Raw genomic sequence first — 17,204 nt, 5'->3', positions numbered from 1 at the left:
ATATGGTGGGGGGGGGGGTCCCTCAATTTTTTGTTGTTAAAAAGGAGTCTTCATATTCAAAAAGCTTAGGAAACTACTGCTCTAGTCCAGCCACTCATTTCTTTGATGAGGTCTAGATCTGGTGGATAACTGGGACTCCAATCTGTCGTCTAATTCTCAAATGACCCTTGTCCCACACCGTACATCCCTTCCACTGTGGGCACCCCATCCAAGGGAAGTCAACAGTCATGGCTGTGTCCTCTATCTAAAGGAGGAGAGTACAGAATGCCTGGGTGGCTCAGTCAGTTAAAGGAGGAGAGTACAGTCCTTCCATCCCTCCCTGGATATCTTCCAGAACCTTCCTTTTCTCCTGAGCCTTTCCTTTGCCTTTCCTTCCCTTCTTTTCCTTCCCCTCAACTCCCCTGTTTATACCTTTAGGGTTAGCAGCATTCAAACCCTTTCAAGCACTGATGTTCTGTGAGTGCCCCTGGACATTCAGTCTCAGTATGAAATGGAAATAGTCACCAAGATACTAAAACACGGAATGTGAGAAGTATGTATACAGTTGGCATGCACGTGAATATATTTTACAGCTAAAACCCCAGTGCTTCTAATATCTACAGAAAATAAGAAAATTGAAATATTCATGAATAGTCATTTTATTTCATCTGGATCTGTCAACACTAATAGGATGTTAATAAACCCCTAGCATACCAACTTTTCAAAATGCTTTCACATCTCTTAATGCAGTTTATTGTCCTGATGGCTCACGGGGATGTAAGTGCTAGGATTGAGGGCCACGAGAACTAAGTGCCATGAAGAGAAGAAATGTTACCTATTTTATTCACTGCTGTTCTGTTTTCCCAGTGCCCAGAACAGCTTCTGGCACATGGTAGACATTCAATAAATATTTGTTATTGAGTGAATGACAGAAGTAAACAGGGAGGGTGGTTTTAACTATTTATTTAGCCTACATATAGTTTTATTTTTAAGAAGATGGGATGATTCTATGAGGGAACAACTGTGTACCTAATGATCTCTTTTCAGTCTTTAATTCTCCTTTAACTTCGGTCTTTAATGTGATTTAATATTCTTCCTTCAAATATTTTAATGTAATTGTTCAAAGTTAAACAAGTAGTACATTCATTTTAGGAAAATCAGAATACTACTAATATAGAAAAAGAAAATTAAAATTCCCAATGATCTCATTACCTAAGGACAACACAATGAATATGCTCAAGTATATTCTTTCCGATTTTATTCTATGCATATGTACACACGCATATCTGACACACAAAACTCTCTGCCTTAGACTTCAGGACTTGGACTGTTTTCTTTTTTCCCCAAACCCTTTTTTGCTTATTGCCTATGATAGCACCTTACCCTCCTCCTATGTCCTAAATATATTCCTTCCTCAATATTTAGGTCCTTGCTTCAAGAGGATTTTTTTTCCCTTTTCCCTCCAGAGGATTCATCTATTCTTATTTCCACTTTAAGTTCCACGTGGATGGGTGATCACTGTATCATCAGTCCTCCCTTTTCTCTGAGATACCAGTGCTCCACATATTCCACACATCTAAAACCAAATGCATCATGTTCCTTCCATCAAAACCACATCACTCACTCATCTATCCCATTTCTATCAACCGTGAAAGAACGCTACAGGCCATCCTCAATGGCATCATCCTTGCTCCCTCAACCCCACATCCAATCACTCACAGTGATTTCCATCCTTCTTCCTAATTAACTCTGTCCTCCATCTCTTGCCATTGCTACCAGCGTGGTTCAGGCCCTTACATCAACCTGATTTTCTACCTGTGTCTCCTGCTTTCTGCACAACTAAACACCCACCAAGCCGCCACTGCTGCCAGGTAACTTCCTAAAACACCACTTCCATCTTGCCCAACCTACTTTTCCATCCTGACGTCTCATTATTACTGAAAACAAATCCTTTGCTCCAGTGAGCCTGGTGTATTCATTATTCACTCAACTCCAAATCATTTCCAGTTAAGTATTTATTCAGCATTCATTATGTGTAAAATCCATCCATTCCTTCAACATATATTTACTGAGCAATGATTCTGTAAGGTAATATATTGGGGACACAATGGTGAACAAGACAGACCAAGTCTCTGTCCTCATGGAACCTAGAGGCCAGTGGGTTATAGATGGGAGACTCCCAGACGTAGTGGCCCCTGCCCAGGGCACTTGCAACCTTCCATTCAAGTGTCAAATGAGTCAAGACATCCCTGAAGGCTGAGCTTTGTGGCCCAGGCTGCAAGCGGGGAAGGAGTTCTGAAGAATGGGCTCAGTGAGGACAGTTGGTGTGGAACACGGCTTCTCTGCAGATGTGGGACTCAGCCCTGCATTGAAGGATGGACGTCCCAGAGAAGGGGGTGCCTTCCATCCACGGCGATAGGAGGAAAGGCACACACGTGGAATGGACACAGCACCAGCACCAGCACTGGCTTATTCTGTATAAAGGTTCATTCAACACCCGGCAGAGCACATGCTCTGTCCCTGAGGGCATGGACCCTGAGGGGTATGTGAAGGGGACTCAGACTGCGCTCCTACCACCGAGGAATTTCCAGCCAGCAAGACCCATGATGATCTGTCACATCCCAGAAAGTGACATGTTCCATCAGAGATGAGGACACAACACTGAGGGAGTTCAGAAGGAGGTACATGTCTGGGTTCCTATAACAGTATTTATTGAATCACATATTGTTACACATCTGCATGCATCTATTGAAAATAACTATCCTGTTGAGTGTTTTCTCATTCACTTTCTCATTTTATCCTAAGTGACTTGTGAAGCAGGCAGAGTAGATTGGATTGCTTTCCAGATGAGCAAAATACAGCACAGATGTCTTAAGTGATCTGTTTAAGCCAGGAACACAAACAGGCAAGAGTAGAACACTGTCCATCCCGGCCCATTCCTGCAGAAGTATCTAGAGCAGAGGGCACAAGAAGCGCTGTAATTGCGCATGCCACCTGGCAGGGGTAATGAAGCCAAGTAGGCAGCTGGATTTAAAAGGGCAGGACTGAGGCAGCCTCTTAAGGTACAAGAGAAGGGATATGACCCAATGAAGTCTTACATTCCCGCTTTTCCTTCTCAGGTCTTGCCTGTATCATTCGCCACCCTAGGCCTGTCCAAGCCATAACCATTCGGCTTTCACCCCGAATTTTTTTGGGCCACACTGGTTTTTCCCTCCCACTGATCTCCCGCGATGGGGGTGGGGGTCGCGTAGACGGTTCTCTCCTGCACACCACAGCGTGCCCAGCCAGCACACTGATAGGCTCAGGGCCAAGGGCTAAAGAGGGGCGAATGAATGAATTCCTGGTACCTCCACGGTCCAGTGAGGGTACACAGTCCCCAAGAGTGGGCCGGCACTGGACGCCCTAGCCACCCGGAGGAGCTCACCGACCGCGAGCAACGAGGGGTTGGGGGGGGAGGGGCAAGATGGCCCGGGGCGTGGGGACCACTACGCGCCACGGGAGGCTCCGGTCCCTCCCCGGAGGTTGGAGCTAACGCTCCCACGCTTCCGCAGAAAGCATTTCCTGAGAGCGTGAACTCTATCCCCATGAGGGAAATTGTCCGGGAAAGTGGTGGAAATGACGCTGGCAGGGCCAAAGTGTCAGGAGTAAGGGAGCCCAAGCCCCCGGCCCAACCCCTCAGCGAGAGGAGAGAAGAGGGCGGAGGAGCCCTGCGCAGCTCCAGCCACGGCTAGAACCCAAGCTGGAAACCTCGCGAGATCTGGGTGTCGGGATCTCGTTGTGTTGCCTAGTGACCGGCAGGACGCTCGCAGGCCCCCAAGCTAACCCCAGCTGTAGCCTTAAATCTCCTACCATGGGAGAAGGCGGCGGCGGCCGTAGCTGTGGGACCACTAGGGAGCTGCAGAGGCTGAAGCAGCAGGCGATGGAGTACTACCGGGAGAACGACGTCCCGCGCAGGCTGGAAGAGCTGCTCAACTCCACCTTCTACCTCCAGCCTGCCGACGTCTACGGGCACCTGGTAGGGACCTGGGACAAACACCCTCTTCCCTCCAGCCCCTCTCCCCCCGCCCCACGCTGCGGCAACGCCATGCGCCTGCGCCGCAGAGTCGCGCACGCGCGCCGCCGCCGCGGGCTCGGGATCCGTGGTATTGCGGGGAGGCGACCCCGAAGGAAGAACCGGTGCGGAAATCTGCTGGAGGAATCTCGAGAGAGAAAGCGGTGGACAGGAAGCGGCTAAAGGAAAGCAGGGTCTAGGCGCGTTCGTGGCCAAGGCGACAGCTCGGGGCCGGGCAGGCTTCCTCGCTACCTCTGAGCCTGTCCGCCCGGTTGCTGGTTCTTTTTAAATACAGACCTGAATAGCCCGTAGCTCAGCTTACCAACCTGCAGCAGTGGCCTCCGTTTGACCACGGATGAGCGTCCTGGCATTGGCCTCAGCTTGGCCTCAGCCTACCCTAGGGGCCTCATGCCCATTCCGCTCTCATTGCTTCCAAGTCTCACTTTCAAGCCTATGCTCTCCTTGCAATGTGCACCCTTCTCTTCCTGGATGCCCGTCCCCACCCGGCCAGCTGCTACCCAAACTCCAAATTCACATCAGTCTTGCCCATTTCGCCTGAACTGATTGTCCCCCAGTGTTCTTAAATCATTTCCTGCACGTAATGAGACCCTCCCGAGGCTTGTGAGCTTCGTGGAGAGCAGGGGCCTTTTCCTACCACCTGCCTAGCTCCTGTGCTCAGCACGAGGTCAGGAACATACCTTAGCTTTAAGCAATGAGCAGTTGAAACAAACAAGCGTGCTCTCATTTCCAGATCCGTTAAGTACTAGCCGACACCTTCCTTCTGAAAGGCGGTGTGGTTGGGACAGCAGAGTATATAAACGCAGTGAAGAAGCATGTGTGTTTACCAGGTTCAAAACCAAGCCTTGTTGCGATAGTTGATTAGGACGATGTTGCATGAGTGTTTATTTTCCTCAGTCATGGCCTAGAAGTGAAAGTTGTATGTTGGGGGCGGGGGGTAGAGAGGGATGTGCTGAGTTCCCAGTGCTATGTGATTTACGTTATTTCACTTAATCTTTAGGACCCCTGGGAGGTAAAAATTATGATTTCCGTTTTACAAATAAGGAAACTGTGGCCCAGGGAAATTAGATGATTTTCCCAAGGGACACAGTGGATAACAGTGACAGATTGAACCAGGTCTGTGTCCCTCGTACCTAGCAGATTGCGTGGGATATTGTGGCCACTCAAGCACTTATTTGTGGAAGAAATGAACGAATGTGACTCTGAATTCCATTCTCTTTCCACTGTCTCTTGCTAGAGGAATTCTTGGAAGTTAACTAGTCTAACTTCTTCGTTTCGCAAAGACACCAAGACCTTGTCTCACAGCTACCTAGTGCAAAAGTTAAGACTAGAAACTTGGACTCTGGTTCCTCAGTGTAATGTTCTTCCCAGTCTGCTAGGCAGCCAGGACTTTGGTTTGTACAGCTCTGTGGGAGCTTATACCTTGGTTAGGGACAAAAACCACCGTTACATAAAGTAACTGGAATAACAGGGAAGGTGATACAGGATTCTGTGTTAGACGGAGGGACAGATCACTGTATGCCTATCAAAGGAATTCAGGGATAAGGAAGATTGTAGGTGGTAGCATCTAAGAGTTTTGGCTTGGACTTTGAAGGATGTTCAGGAATTGGACTGGCAAAAAGACAATGTCCTTTTCATTGTCACTGGCTGAGTTTTGGCTGTGTTTTCATTTAGTTTCTCCCTCTCTCGAATCCAACCCAAATCGTGCTGCCAGGGCAGCGTTCCTAGTCCTAAATCTGACCGTCATTCTTTTGCTCAGAAACCACCTGTGGCTCCTTATTATTCCCTAAAGCGTGAAGTTCCTCACTTCCCTCCCCTTGGCTTATCGTATTTCCTCTACCCAAAGTATCTGCCCTTGAATTCTCCCCCTTGTCTGCGCAGTGAAATACTACATTTTCTCCAATGTTCAGCTCAAATGCCATTTCTTCGCTGCTTCTGTTGCATGCTAGAGGAACTGAAGTAACGAGAAAGATCCTTGGGGGCAATAGCAATACGATTTAGTCCCACATCATAGAACTTATGGTTGAAAGAGTTTGAGATTGGGAGTCAGGCAGATCTGATTCGATTCTTAACCCTGCCACTTAGTAGCTGTAACGGACTCTGACATCGATGTTCCCCCAATGAACCATACCACCAGTGTGACTGGTCTTATGTAAATCTCTCCTACACTGACTTGGGACTTGACCTCATGACTTACTTTGATCAAGAGCACCTCGCCAAGCATGATGCAGACAAAGGCATGGTAAGTGCTCCCATATTGAGGTTTGTACTATTGGAATGTTCCCTCTTGGGAACCAGTCATCATGTTGCCAGGAAGTCCAATTACCCTACTGGAGAGAGAGATCAAGGTAGGGAGGCTCTGGCAGATATAACACCTCCAGGAAATCCTGTGAGAAAGACATGCCTGGCGGAGACAGTAAGACATATGAGTTAAGTCATCCTGGATGCCCTGGACCCAGTCAAGTCTCCAGATCACAGAGTATGACTCGGGAGACCCCAGGCAAGACCAGGGAAAAGAATTACCCAGTGGAGCCCAGGCCAGATTGTAGAATCATGAGTGAATAAATGGCTTCAGCCACTAATTTTTGGCGTAGTCTGTTACTAAGCAGTGAATAATTAAAACATTGGTTATTTTACCCTGTACAATTTTTCCGGAACTAAGTTTGCTCGTCTGTGGAATGGAGATGATACAATTTACCTTACAGGGTTGTTTTGAGAATTTTATGACGTAATGTATACAAAGTTCCCAGGGATGTGTCTGACACATTATTTTATACAAGATTTAATTTACGGAATCTCAAATATGCCAGGCACTGTACTGTGTGATACAGTGACAAGCAAGACACTCCTTCAAGGCACACATTAAACACTTAAAAAAATGTTAGTTCCTTTCTCTTCCTAACATAATATTGTACATTGTGGATACTCGTTGCTAGTTATTTCAAATTCACTATAATACACGACATATAAGCTAAATAATATTTTTCGCTCCTGATTCCATCTAAATTCTTTGAGGCACTTACTCTGTAACATACAAACCATCATCCTTAAAATATATGGATAGCTTGGGGCGCCTCGGTGGCTCCGGGGTTGAGCCTCTGACTCTTGATTTCAGCTAGGGTCATGATCTCAGGGTGCTGGGATAGAGCCCAGTCTGGGGGCTCTGTGCTCAGCGGGATGTCTGCTTCCCCTCTCCCTCTGCCCCTCCCCCTACCCCCCCCACACTCTCTCTAAAATAAATAAATAAAATCTTAAATCTATCTATCTATCTAGATATATAGAGAGATAAGATAGATATATAGATCTAGATATATATAGATCTAGATAGATAGATAGATAGATAGATAGATAGATAGATAGATAGATAGATGATAGAGATGGATGGCTTGAAAATTGACTTTCGCTTCAGTTGTGCTGGGGCACTACCTGTGAGCAGATGGTAGTAGATGACCTGTTATGTAGGTTGAGGTCACTGGATTTTGAACGCAAAGATGAGAAGCCTGGTCTGCAATGAATGCAGATAAAGAGCCCAATACCATCTGGCGATGAGGTCGAGGAGGGTGTGCCTTCACCTTCCCTTCCTCCTCCTCGCCCCACTCCTGCTCCTCTGTGTAGAAACGCCATCTTGAATCTTTTTACTCAGGCTTTTTGAGTGGGCTTTCAGCTTCAGCTTCATTCTTTTCCCTCTCTTTCTTGGATTACTTCCAAATGGCTTCTGCTTTTCCACATCAATGAAACTGCTATTACCAAGGTCCGACAACCCTCTTTGAACACGTTCTGTGCGTGAACTGCTGCCAAGTGAAATACAGCCTCGCAGAAGCCTTCACCATTAAAATATCAGATGCCTTCTGGGGAGGAATAAAAACTGGCCCCCAGAAGGTTTCCAAAGTTTGCATCCCAGGCTTCTAGACACTAGCTGACTTCCGCGTCTTGGACAGCAGGATGGGTTAGGGCCTGCTTCAAAGTGACATGGGGTCTCTAAGAAACGTATGTGAAAACATTCCCAAGCGTGTCATGTTCGATGCATGGTTTGCTTCCAAATAGGAGTCTCTTCGGAGAAACTAAGTAATAATTTTCAAACAGCTATGCTTCTCCATTGGGTAGCTGGAATCATTAAGTCAAAGGTCTTTGTTTCAAAGTAAATTAATACGGCTAAGACTCCAGTCCTGAGTTATTTTTGTTTGTTTGTTTGTTTCTCCCTTAAATTCGTATGTACTACAAATTTCACTCTGAGGCACCGTCACCAAAACAGAAATGGGAGACAACTTGGCAGATGGAAGATTATCTGCTTCTGGAGTAGCCGAAGATAGTGTGGGCCTCAGAGTCCTGACTTATAAAAATGGGGAGCATAACCACATTCCTCGTGCTTATTTTTCTTCCGAAAATGCTATGAATTTGAAAGTAGACTTCATGTCCTTCTCCCTTTCTCCCATCGATTGATAGCCATTAACATGGATTCTGCAGTCAGCCTGCCGAGAGGAGAATCCCGCTCAGCCAGTTATTTTGCAATCTTGGGCAAAATATTTCATCTCTCTATACTGTTTCCTCATTTGTAGAGTGGAGATTTTAAAAATGCTACTGATCCCCTAGGGTTGTTATTAGGAATAAATAATGTGGGTAATGCACTTAAAACAGTGACCAATATAATGATATATTCTTTTAAAAAAACTATACATATTTAATTTATAAAAATAAAAAATAGAAATAAAAAAATTTATTAAAAATTATTTAAAATGTATTAAAACTTTAATAAATAAAATATATAAATAAAATAAATAATACATTATAAATGATATATAATATATAAATGAAATATATTAAAAATAAATAAAAATTAAAAATTTATTAAAATTATAATTAAATAAATTAATTTATAAAAATAAAAAAAACGTTTTATATTTTGTTAGATACTATTCTGTAAAATGGAGAAGTTTATTTGACTTCTAAAATTATTTCGAGGGTTTGTGTCATTTAAAACTAAGTAAATCTGGGGCTCCTGGGTGGCACAGCAGTTAAGCGTCTGCCTTCGGCTCAGGGCGTGATCCTGGCGTTGCAGGATCAAGCCCCACATCAGGCTCTTCCGCTATGAGCCTGCTTATTCCTCTCCCACTCCCCCTGCTTGTGTTCCCTCTCTTGCTGGCTGTCTCTATCTCTGTCGAATAAATAAATAAAATCTTTAAAAAAATAAATAAATAAAAATAAGTAAATATATAAGAATAAAAGACTTTTGTTTTCCTTTTTTAAAACTTCGTTCAAATATTGTTTCATTTTGCTTGTAAATAAACTCATGTTTGATAATATTAAAAAGAAAGAGACGCATGTGAGTTTCTGCTGAGAATTCAAAAGACGACAGACTGTTTCATATCCTGGAGACCCCGCATCAGGTTTATCCAAATCTCAGCATGTGGGGGGGGGCAGTTCCCACAGAGTTGCTACCCTACCCCCCACCTTCCCCCCACCCTCCCCCCGCCCCCTCCCCCCACACCACTCCCCCTGCCTCCTCCTCCCCCCCTACTCTCCCCCCCTCCTTGAAGAGGACGGGGTGGGGGGGTTAGTAAAAAACTAAAGTAAATGTGAATGACCTTTTAAAGATAAATTAGTCATGGTATTGTAACTTTTGTTTTCTTTGTGTGTTGAAGGCAAACTGCTTTTCTAAACTTGCAAAGCCTCCCACCATATGCAAAGTAGTGGGGAAAAATGTATTGGATGGACTGGGGCTTCCAACCCTGCAAGTGGAAATATTCTGCACCATTCAAAATTTTCCCAAGGTATGAAACAGCTTAAATGTGTTCTTCACTGTGTCCTGGCTCCATTGCATTTATTAGCATCTATTGTCTAAATTGTAGAGAGTGAATGTTTTGAAATTCAGCCTTTGGAAATACGCACGTACACACGAGTTGTAACAGGTGGTCATGTACATAAAGCATGAACCCTACAAGCAAGCGTTGTGGCTTTATTACGTTTAAGTGCAGTATTGGTACAGACATGACAAGCTCGCCTGAAGATGATCCAAGATAGAGAAATGGGGCAAAAATAGTTTTAAAACTCTGACCTAATTAATGTGATGAGTTCTATAAATCCATAGGTATGTTCATAGATTCATGTTTATATATAGATTTACATAGATTTGATCTATGTAAAGGAAAAATTCATTTTCATAGTTGTAATAATTCACTTTAATTGCTACATATTTGTTAGAAATAGTTTTGCTACCGTCTCTGGGAGGCAAATAATTATGATTAAATCTGTATTCTTTTAGCTATTTATTGGAGCGGTAGTGATAAAAATGAAGTAATGTAAGATTTTTATAAGTGTATTTTAACAAGGTAATAATTTTAAATGTTCCCTGAAGCTGGGTTCCATACAGTTTCAACAGTTATAAAAATATCTCAAAGAAAATTATATATTCTCATTTTCCCTTTGAAATTGGTGATAAAATATCGTGCACATTAAAAGCTGGATACATTCGGTTTCTTCCTTTCTGTAAGAAGGAGGGGAAAATGGAGAACACGTTTATATTCTTTCCAGAACATATGTTCGGTGGTGATCCCGACGCACTTTGAAGTCCAGGAGAGCGCCTCGCCCGAGCTGGCGGCCGCCGAGCAAGCGGAGAGGGGCGACGCGGTCAGCACCGCCGTGCGCTGGGTCAACGACAGCATCACCGAGGAGCTGCGGGGCGTGGCGCCCTCCGACCAGGCCGCGGTGGACCGGGCGCTCAGGTAGGTCCGCCACGCGCAGATGAACGTGTCCAGCACAAACAGTACCTCTTTTCTTTTTATTTCACCTGCCAGGAAAACAGATCTGTCCTGTCCAGAAGGTACCGCCAGGACGCTGAGTAAGGAGCCTATGCGACAACAGCGAAATGCTCTCTTCTGAAAACCTTGTTTTTAAAATTTTCCTGTGCGAGGGGACCTTAGGCCTCTCCGCCTCTTTTCCGTGCGTAGGATTCGGTAAAAGCTTCAGTAGAAAGTTTCTCAGGAAAAGCATGACGTTAGGAATCCTGATGTTGCCCTTTCTGCCCCCTCAGCTCCTATGCCGCGTTTTCGGGCTTCCTACTCTTTCACGGAGTCCCAGTGGGTGATGCTTATGGTCAGTCCTCCGCCCACGCACAGGCCTTCCGTGCTAGAAAGTGACTCTCACACGTGGAAACCAAGGACGTGATTGCTGGGGCTGTGTCGGGTGTCGCGCAAGCCCGACGCCGCAGGCCTCTTGGCCAGACAAAGGTCAGCTGGGCTCTGTCTCTGAGCTCCGTCACCTGCTTCATTAGACAGAACCCCATATTTTAGTTTGCTTCAGAGTCGGGTCGTAACCTTTATCAAAACATTTCTTCATATTGTTTTTGGTTTTCTGTTTTGTTTTGTTTTTCCTTCTCATCTGCTGCGGTCATATTCCTGATTTTATTTCCTAAGGTCGTTTCTCGCAGACCTTCTGTTCTATTACATTCCTTTCCTCCTGGAATTTTTCTTCCTTAAACCTGCCGTCTGGACTGGTTTCTCTCTAGCCTACGATAGAGGTGTTTAATTGTCTTCCTACTTCCTCAGTCCCTCAATCTTCCTCTTTCTTGACTTGCTGGATTCCATTCTTTAATTTTTAAAATTTTTTTTCTTTAAATTCCACTTAGTTAACATATATGTATTATTAGTTTCAGGGATAGAATTTAGTGATTCATCAGGTGCACATAACACCCAGTGCTCATCACATCATGTGCCCTCCTTAATGCCCATCACCCAGTTACCCCATCCCCCAACCCACCTGCCCTCCAGCAACCCTCAGTTTGTTCTCTAGAGTCAAGAGTCTCTTATGGTTTGCCTCCCTATTTTCATCTTATTTTATTTTTCCTTCCCTCCCCCTATGTTTATCTGTTTTGTTTCTAAAATTCCATGTGAGTGAAATCATATGGTGTTTGTCTTTCTCTGGCTCACTTATTTCACTTAGCATAATGCCCTCTAGTTCCATCCATGTTGTAGAAAATGGCAAGATTTCATTCTTTTTGATGGCCGAGTAATATTCCATTGTATATATATACCATATTTTCTTCATGCATTCATCTGTCGATGCACTACTGGGCTCTTTCCAGGGTACAGGTACCCTTCAAATCACTATGCTTGTATCCTTTGGGTAAATACCTGGTAGTGCAATTGCTGGGTCGTAGGGCAGCTCTATTTTTAACTTTTTGAGGAACCTCCACACTGTTTTCCAGAGTGGCTGCACCAATTTGCAATCCCACCAACAGTGTTTAAGAGGGTTCCCCTTTCTCATCCTCGCCAGCATCTCGTTTCCTGAGTTGTTTGCTTTAGCCATTCTGACTGGTGTGAGGTGGTATCTCATTGTGGTTTTGATTTGTATTTCCCTGATGCCAAGTGATGTTGAGCATTTTTTCATGTGTCTGCTGGCCATTTGTTTGTCTTCTTTGGAGAAATGTCTGTTCATGTCTTCTGCCTGTTTCTTGATTGGATTATTTGTGCTTTGGGTGTTGTTTGAGAAGTTCTTTATAGATTTTGGATACTAGCCCTTTATCTGATAAGTCATTTGCAAATATCTTCTTCCGTTCTGTAGGTTGCCTTTTAGTTTTGTTGACTGTTTCCTTTGCTGTGCAAAAGCTTTTTATCTTGATGAAGTCCCAGTAGTTCATTTTTGCCTTTGTTTCCCCTGCCTTTGGGGACGTGTCTAGCAAGGAGTTGCTGTGGCCAAGGTCAGAGTTGCTGCCTGTGTTCTCCTCTAGGATTTGGATGGATTCCTGGACTCCTGTCTCACATGTACGTCTTTCATCCAGTTTGAGTTTATTTTTGTGTGTACCTTTTGGGACTTCTCAAAGTTGTTGTTTTTTGTTTTTTTTAACTATTCATTTTAAGGCTTCCTCCCCACCAAAAAAAGAAAAAAAGAAAATTAATTCCTGCCCATTATACTATATATTTCACTGTTCTTGACCCATTTTTCTTTTGATGGTCATTTATTCAAAAAGAAAATCCAGCAGCCCTTAATCAAATTGTATATTCAAATTTTATTTTAAATATATAAACAAATAGGCTCAAATAATTAAAGTAAAAACCAAGCACCTAAAATCTTTACACATGTATTTCCAGGCCAAAATTAATTTCAGCTCTTGAACACGGTTTTGTAACAGCATCATTATTTTGGGGCCTTAGAATGTGAAGCTGATTTGTTTTTAAGTAGCTAAAAAAGCAGAATTAATTGTTGAAACATCTTGAAGGAGGTCAGCACTGAAACTGACCAAAATTATGAGTGATAGTCACTGTAAAGCCATATCTTCTTGCCGTGAAGGACATTCTTTGAAAATAAAGTACAAGAAGACAAAGAGAGGAGAGAACTGGAAAAGAGCCTGCAAGACCCGGCAGTGACCGTCGCTTCACCTCTCCCGCCACCACCACCTCCTCCTCCACCCCCAGCCAAAAAAAAAGGACAAAAGCAAGGTCAGTGGCTCGTCTGCAGAACCTTTGATAACTAGCGTGTGAGGAAGAAAGGCTGAAGCTCGGACTTTCTTTCCAGTTAGTCTTTTTGCCGCAGACCTAAGTTAGGCTCCCTCCAGGTACCACCCACACTCCTGGCTGCTTCCTTGCTTGACGCTGCCATGTTGGGCAGGCAGGGGTTTTCCCCATCTCACCCTCCCTGCTGTTTGTGAGGAAAAACTATTTCTTACCCAGAGGTGAACACTTACCAAGCAACGTGCACTGAACAGTGGCAATGCTGGGGACAGGGAAAAGGAAAGTGGCATGGGGGACCTTAACTGCCCCCCAACATATCCATTAGCTCCTCAAAAGCCACTGCATATTTTAAAGATTAGCGATATCCTTTGATATGAATAACCGGCATTTTCTCAGTCCTGTTAATAACATATTAATAAAAGTTTTCTTGGGGTGCCTGGGTGGCTCAGTCAGTTAAGCATCTATCTTCAGCTCAGGTCATGATCTCAGGGTCCTGGGATCAAGCCCCACATCCAACTCCTGCTTCTCCCTCTGCCCCTCCCCCCTGCTCATGCACTCTCTCTCTGTCTCTCACTCACTTCCTCTCTCTCAAATAAATAAAATCTTCAAAAAAAAAAGTTTTCTTTGGAAAACTTTGCTATTTTAAAGCAAATAATCAGTTATCATAGCCCGTTGTTCCATGCTTTCCAACATACTGTGAACTTCAGCTCCTCCAGTACGTTAATTCTGCAGTTGCTGCTGCTAGTATTGTAAATACAGTTTTATGTCTTTCCAGCATGCCCCTGAGGGCATGAATCATGTCTCATTCAATTTAGTACCACCAGTGCCTAGCATGATGCCAAGCACAAAGGAAACACCCAACAAATGTGGGTTCCCTTGAAAAAGAAAGGACCCAGAACCAGGAGGGGATCAAAGAGACCATGGAGACATGGTTTCTTATTTCCTAGATTCAGATGCTGAGGCCCAGAGAGCGAAGGAGAGTCTCCTGAGGCAAAAGAGTCATGTAAGACCAATCTCTCTGGATGGTGGGATGGCCACTGCTGAATTATCGGTGGAGATCCACAGAGGGCGCTCATTTGGTGGTCGTTGTTGACTGACAGAACTTGGAGCATATGAGAAGGGACGAAGTAGGAGGGGATAGTAATTTGCTAAACCTTTACTATGTGTTATGGGGTTACGAGCCTTCTTCCACGCATCTTACCTACCTGACCCGGGCCAGCAGCTGGGGGCAGGGCAGGAAGGTCACTAGCCATTTACAGTGGGCGGTGTGGCACCTGAGTGGGCTGGTGGCTGGGAACCAATGACAGTGAAAGAAGGGTGAGGCTGAGGGTGGACGGCTGGATCTGGAAGCCATTTCTAATACAACGAGGCATCTGTTTGGGGCTGGCCAGCAAGGTAACTAGTTAGATACACACGCACGAAAAGACGTGTTCAACAGATGGCTGGATACCCAGGAGCTATGGTGGGTGTAGAATTCAAAGACTGTCCAGATCTTTATTCACTTTCTGTTGGATATTGGGCAAGTCTTTTGACCTCTCTAAGCCCTAGTTTACTTCTATGTGAATGTGGGATAACGGTAACCGCCCTATACAATTGTCTAAGGAGTTAATATTGAATGTCTGGAAATTTCTTAGAGTGGCCAAATCCATGGCTACGGATGATTCGAACATTCGGGAGTCATAAGTGAAGTCACACAGAAACTTCTTGGGGGTTGAGGTGGAGAGCATATTCTCCCCAGCCTCAGTTTCCCCCCTTTCTTTATGCTGGGCCTTCACATCTGTAAGCAAAAACATAGTTTTATCAGAGTTAAACGTTCTCAAAAGGAATCTCTTATCCCTGTTTTTCCCTCCAGGGAGGAATGATACTTTTACAGAGAAAGCCATTGTGCCTCCAGAGCCTGTTGAACCTGTGCTGAACGGCAGCATGGCCATAGGGGCCGTGTCCCTCGCTGTGGCCAAAAGCAGCGCCGTCCTGGGCAGTAGCCCCCTCTACTTAAACATTTCGTTACTGAAGCACCATCAGGTCAGAATCCGTTGTGTGCCATGACGAGGATCCGTGAGTGTCTCAATCCCAATGAACCGTGTCTCTTGTTTCTCCCTGCTTTTCCCTCCTCCAGGAACAGCCCACAAAGCTAACCATACCTTTGCCAATGGTGTCTCTGATCAGCTGTGGGAAGTCATCGCCTGGGAAGCTGAATTTAATGAAAGAAGTGATGTGTATACCCCACCCTGGATTAACAGCTAAACAGGTACCTTCTATTATCACACACTACTTTTCCTTTTCTTTTTGGGGGGTAAGACTTTATTTATTTAGAGAGAGAGTATGAGCAAGGGGAGGGGGAGAGGGAGAGACTCTCAAGCAGCCTCCCAGCTGAGCATGGAGCCTGATGCGGGGCTCGACCCCAGGACCCTGAGGTCATGACCTGACCCACAACCAAGAGTCGGACACTCAACTGACTGAGCCACCCAGGTGCCCCTCACACTCTTTTTTCTAAAAAAAAAAAAACAAACATACTCCATCATCCACGAGTCTTAATGTAGGTCCCCAAGGCTTATGACACCAAGGGAGGGAGAATTAAATATAAAATGAAAAAAAAATATTTTAGGAAATCAGAGAAGTGGGAAAAAAGCAAGACCTCAAGCACAAGGGTACATTTAAGCCACCTTCGATCTCTAGTTCCCTTCAGCACTGACTCATGCCAGTGACTCACCAAGGAGCCCTGGGCGAGCAACTTGGCAGCCTTGATAGTGCTGGAAGGTTGTTACCTGGGGGAATCGCGGCATCTTTACTTACTGGCCGAGGCACTGTGGCGGCAGCAAGAGGAAGCTGAATCTTTCCTAGCGGCCAATTCTGTTCAGTAAGGGCTCTAGGGCCCACCAGACTGCCTGACACGAAAGAGAGGTTCAGTGCATGTTTCTAGAAGGAAGGACTCCTAAGGTGCATCTTTATACTTAATGGTGTGCTGGTGTCTATATTGTTCTTCACTGGCCTGAATGAGCCCATATGGCTCTTTAAATCTTCATGAAATATTCTACCAATTAGGCATTAGGAAGAACTTACGCTCATGTTCTATAGCAGATGTTTTCAGAAAAAAGTACAGGAAGTTCCATGCCCCGTCGTAATACATTGAGTGATGTTTGTTATCTAAGCTGGTGAAAATTGTTATAAATCTCAAGGTAATTTCTTCATCATAAAGCATTCTTTTCTAAAGAGAATAGCCATTCCCTCACGATGTACCGATCGTGGAACACTAGGAATTCATAGCTGGCTCACCATCCGTCAGATCAGGTTCAGACCCTCGCACCAGGATCTTTCCTGCAGGTAGGACCTGTCGTGCTATTTGGAGACCAGAATAGTTGGCATGCCATCCTTTGTCTTTGCATGAAGATCCCACAATCATTATAACAGACTTCTCTCTTTTCTAAGTGGCAGCGGCTTTATACCAATTCAGATACTATCATGCAGAATCCCTTGGTGACCTATGACATGTCTTGCAAAAGGGTTGGTCAAGAGACTATGAAAGAGAATGAATCTGCCTTGATTCAACCAACGGAGCCAGTCAGTTCTGAACGGTGAAGAAAGGATACTGAGAAGAGCCTCATTCATATCCAACCAAATAAAAATTGAGGGCTGAGGACTAACATTTAATCCTCTGATTTTGTAGACCACATCTAGTCTACTAACCAGGATACCTTATCGGGGACCCAACAAAT

At 44.7% G+C, this 17,204-nt stretch overlaps 1 protein-coding gene across 2 annotated transcripts in view; it reads left to right on the top strand.

Moving 5' to 3' along the window:
* Positions 1 to 1,428: 1,428 nt before the first annotated feature.
* Positions 1,429 to 17,204, top strand: part of ENO4 (enolase 4) — a 28,996-nt gene continuing 13,220 nt past the window's right edge. The window contains exons 1-6 of one of the 2 annotated variants that reach the window (XM_026494217.4): positions 1,429 to 3,994; positions 9,688 to 9,816; positions 10,577 to 10,767; positions 13,331 to 13,479; positions 15,344 to 15,513; positions 15,608 to 15,739. In XM_026494217.4, the coding sequence (XP_026350002.3) occupies positions 3,830 to 3,994; positions 9,688 to 9,816; positions 10,577 to 10,767; positions 13,331 to 13,479; positions 15,344 to 15,513; positions 15,608 to 15,739 (936 nt within the window). In that variant the 5' untranslated portion in view covers positions 1,429 to 3,829. Of the gene's footprint in view, positions 6,291 to 9,687; positions 9,817 to 10,576; positions 10,768 to 13,330; positions 13,480 to 15,343; positions 15,514 to 15,607; positions 15,740 to 17,204 lie in introns of both variants that reach the window. The other variant, XM_057308260.1, reaches the window with a different exon arrangement.

Source organism: Ursus arctos, unplaced genomic scaffold, assembly GCF_023065955.2.
Source record: "Ursus arctos isolate Adak ecotype North America unplaced genomic scaffold, UrsArc2.0 scaffold_7, whole genome shotgun sequence".
Classification (NCBI taxonomy): Eukaryota; Metazoa; Chordata; class Mammalia; order Carnivora; family Ursidae; genus Ursus; species Ursus arctos.
This window is presented reverse-complemented; position numbering and strand designations above follow the sequence as displayed.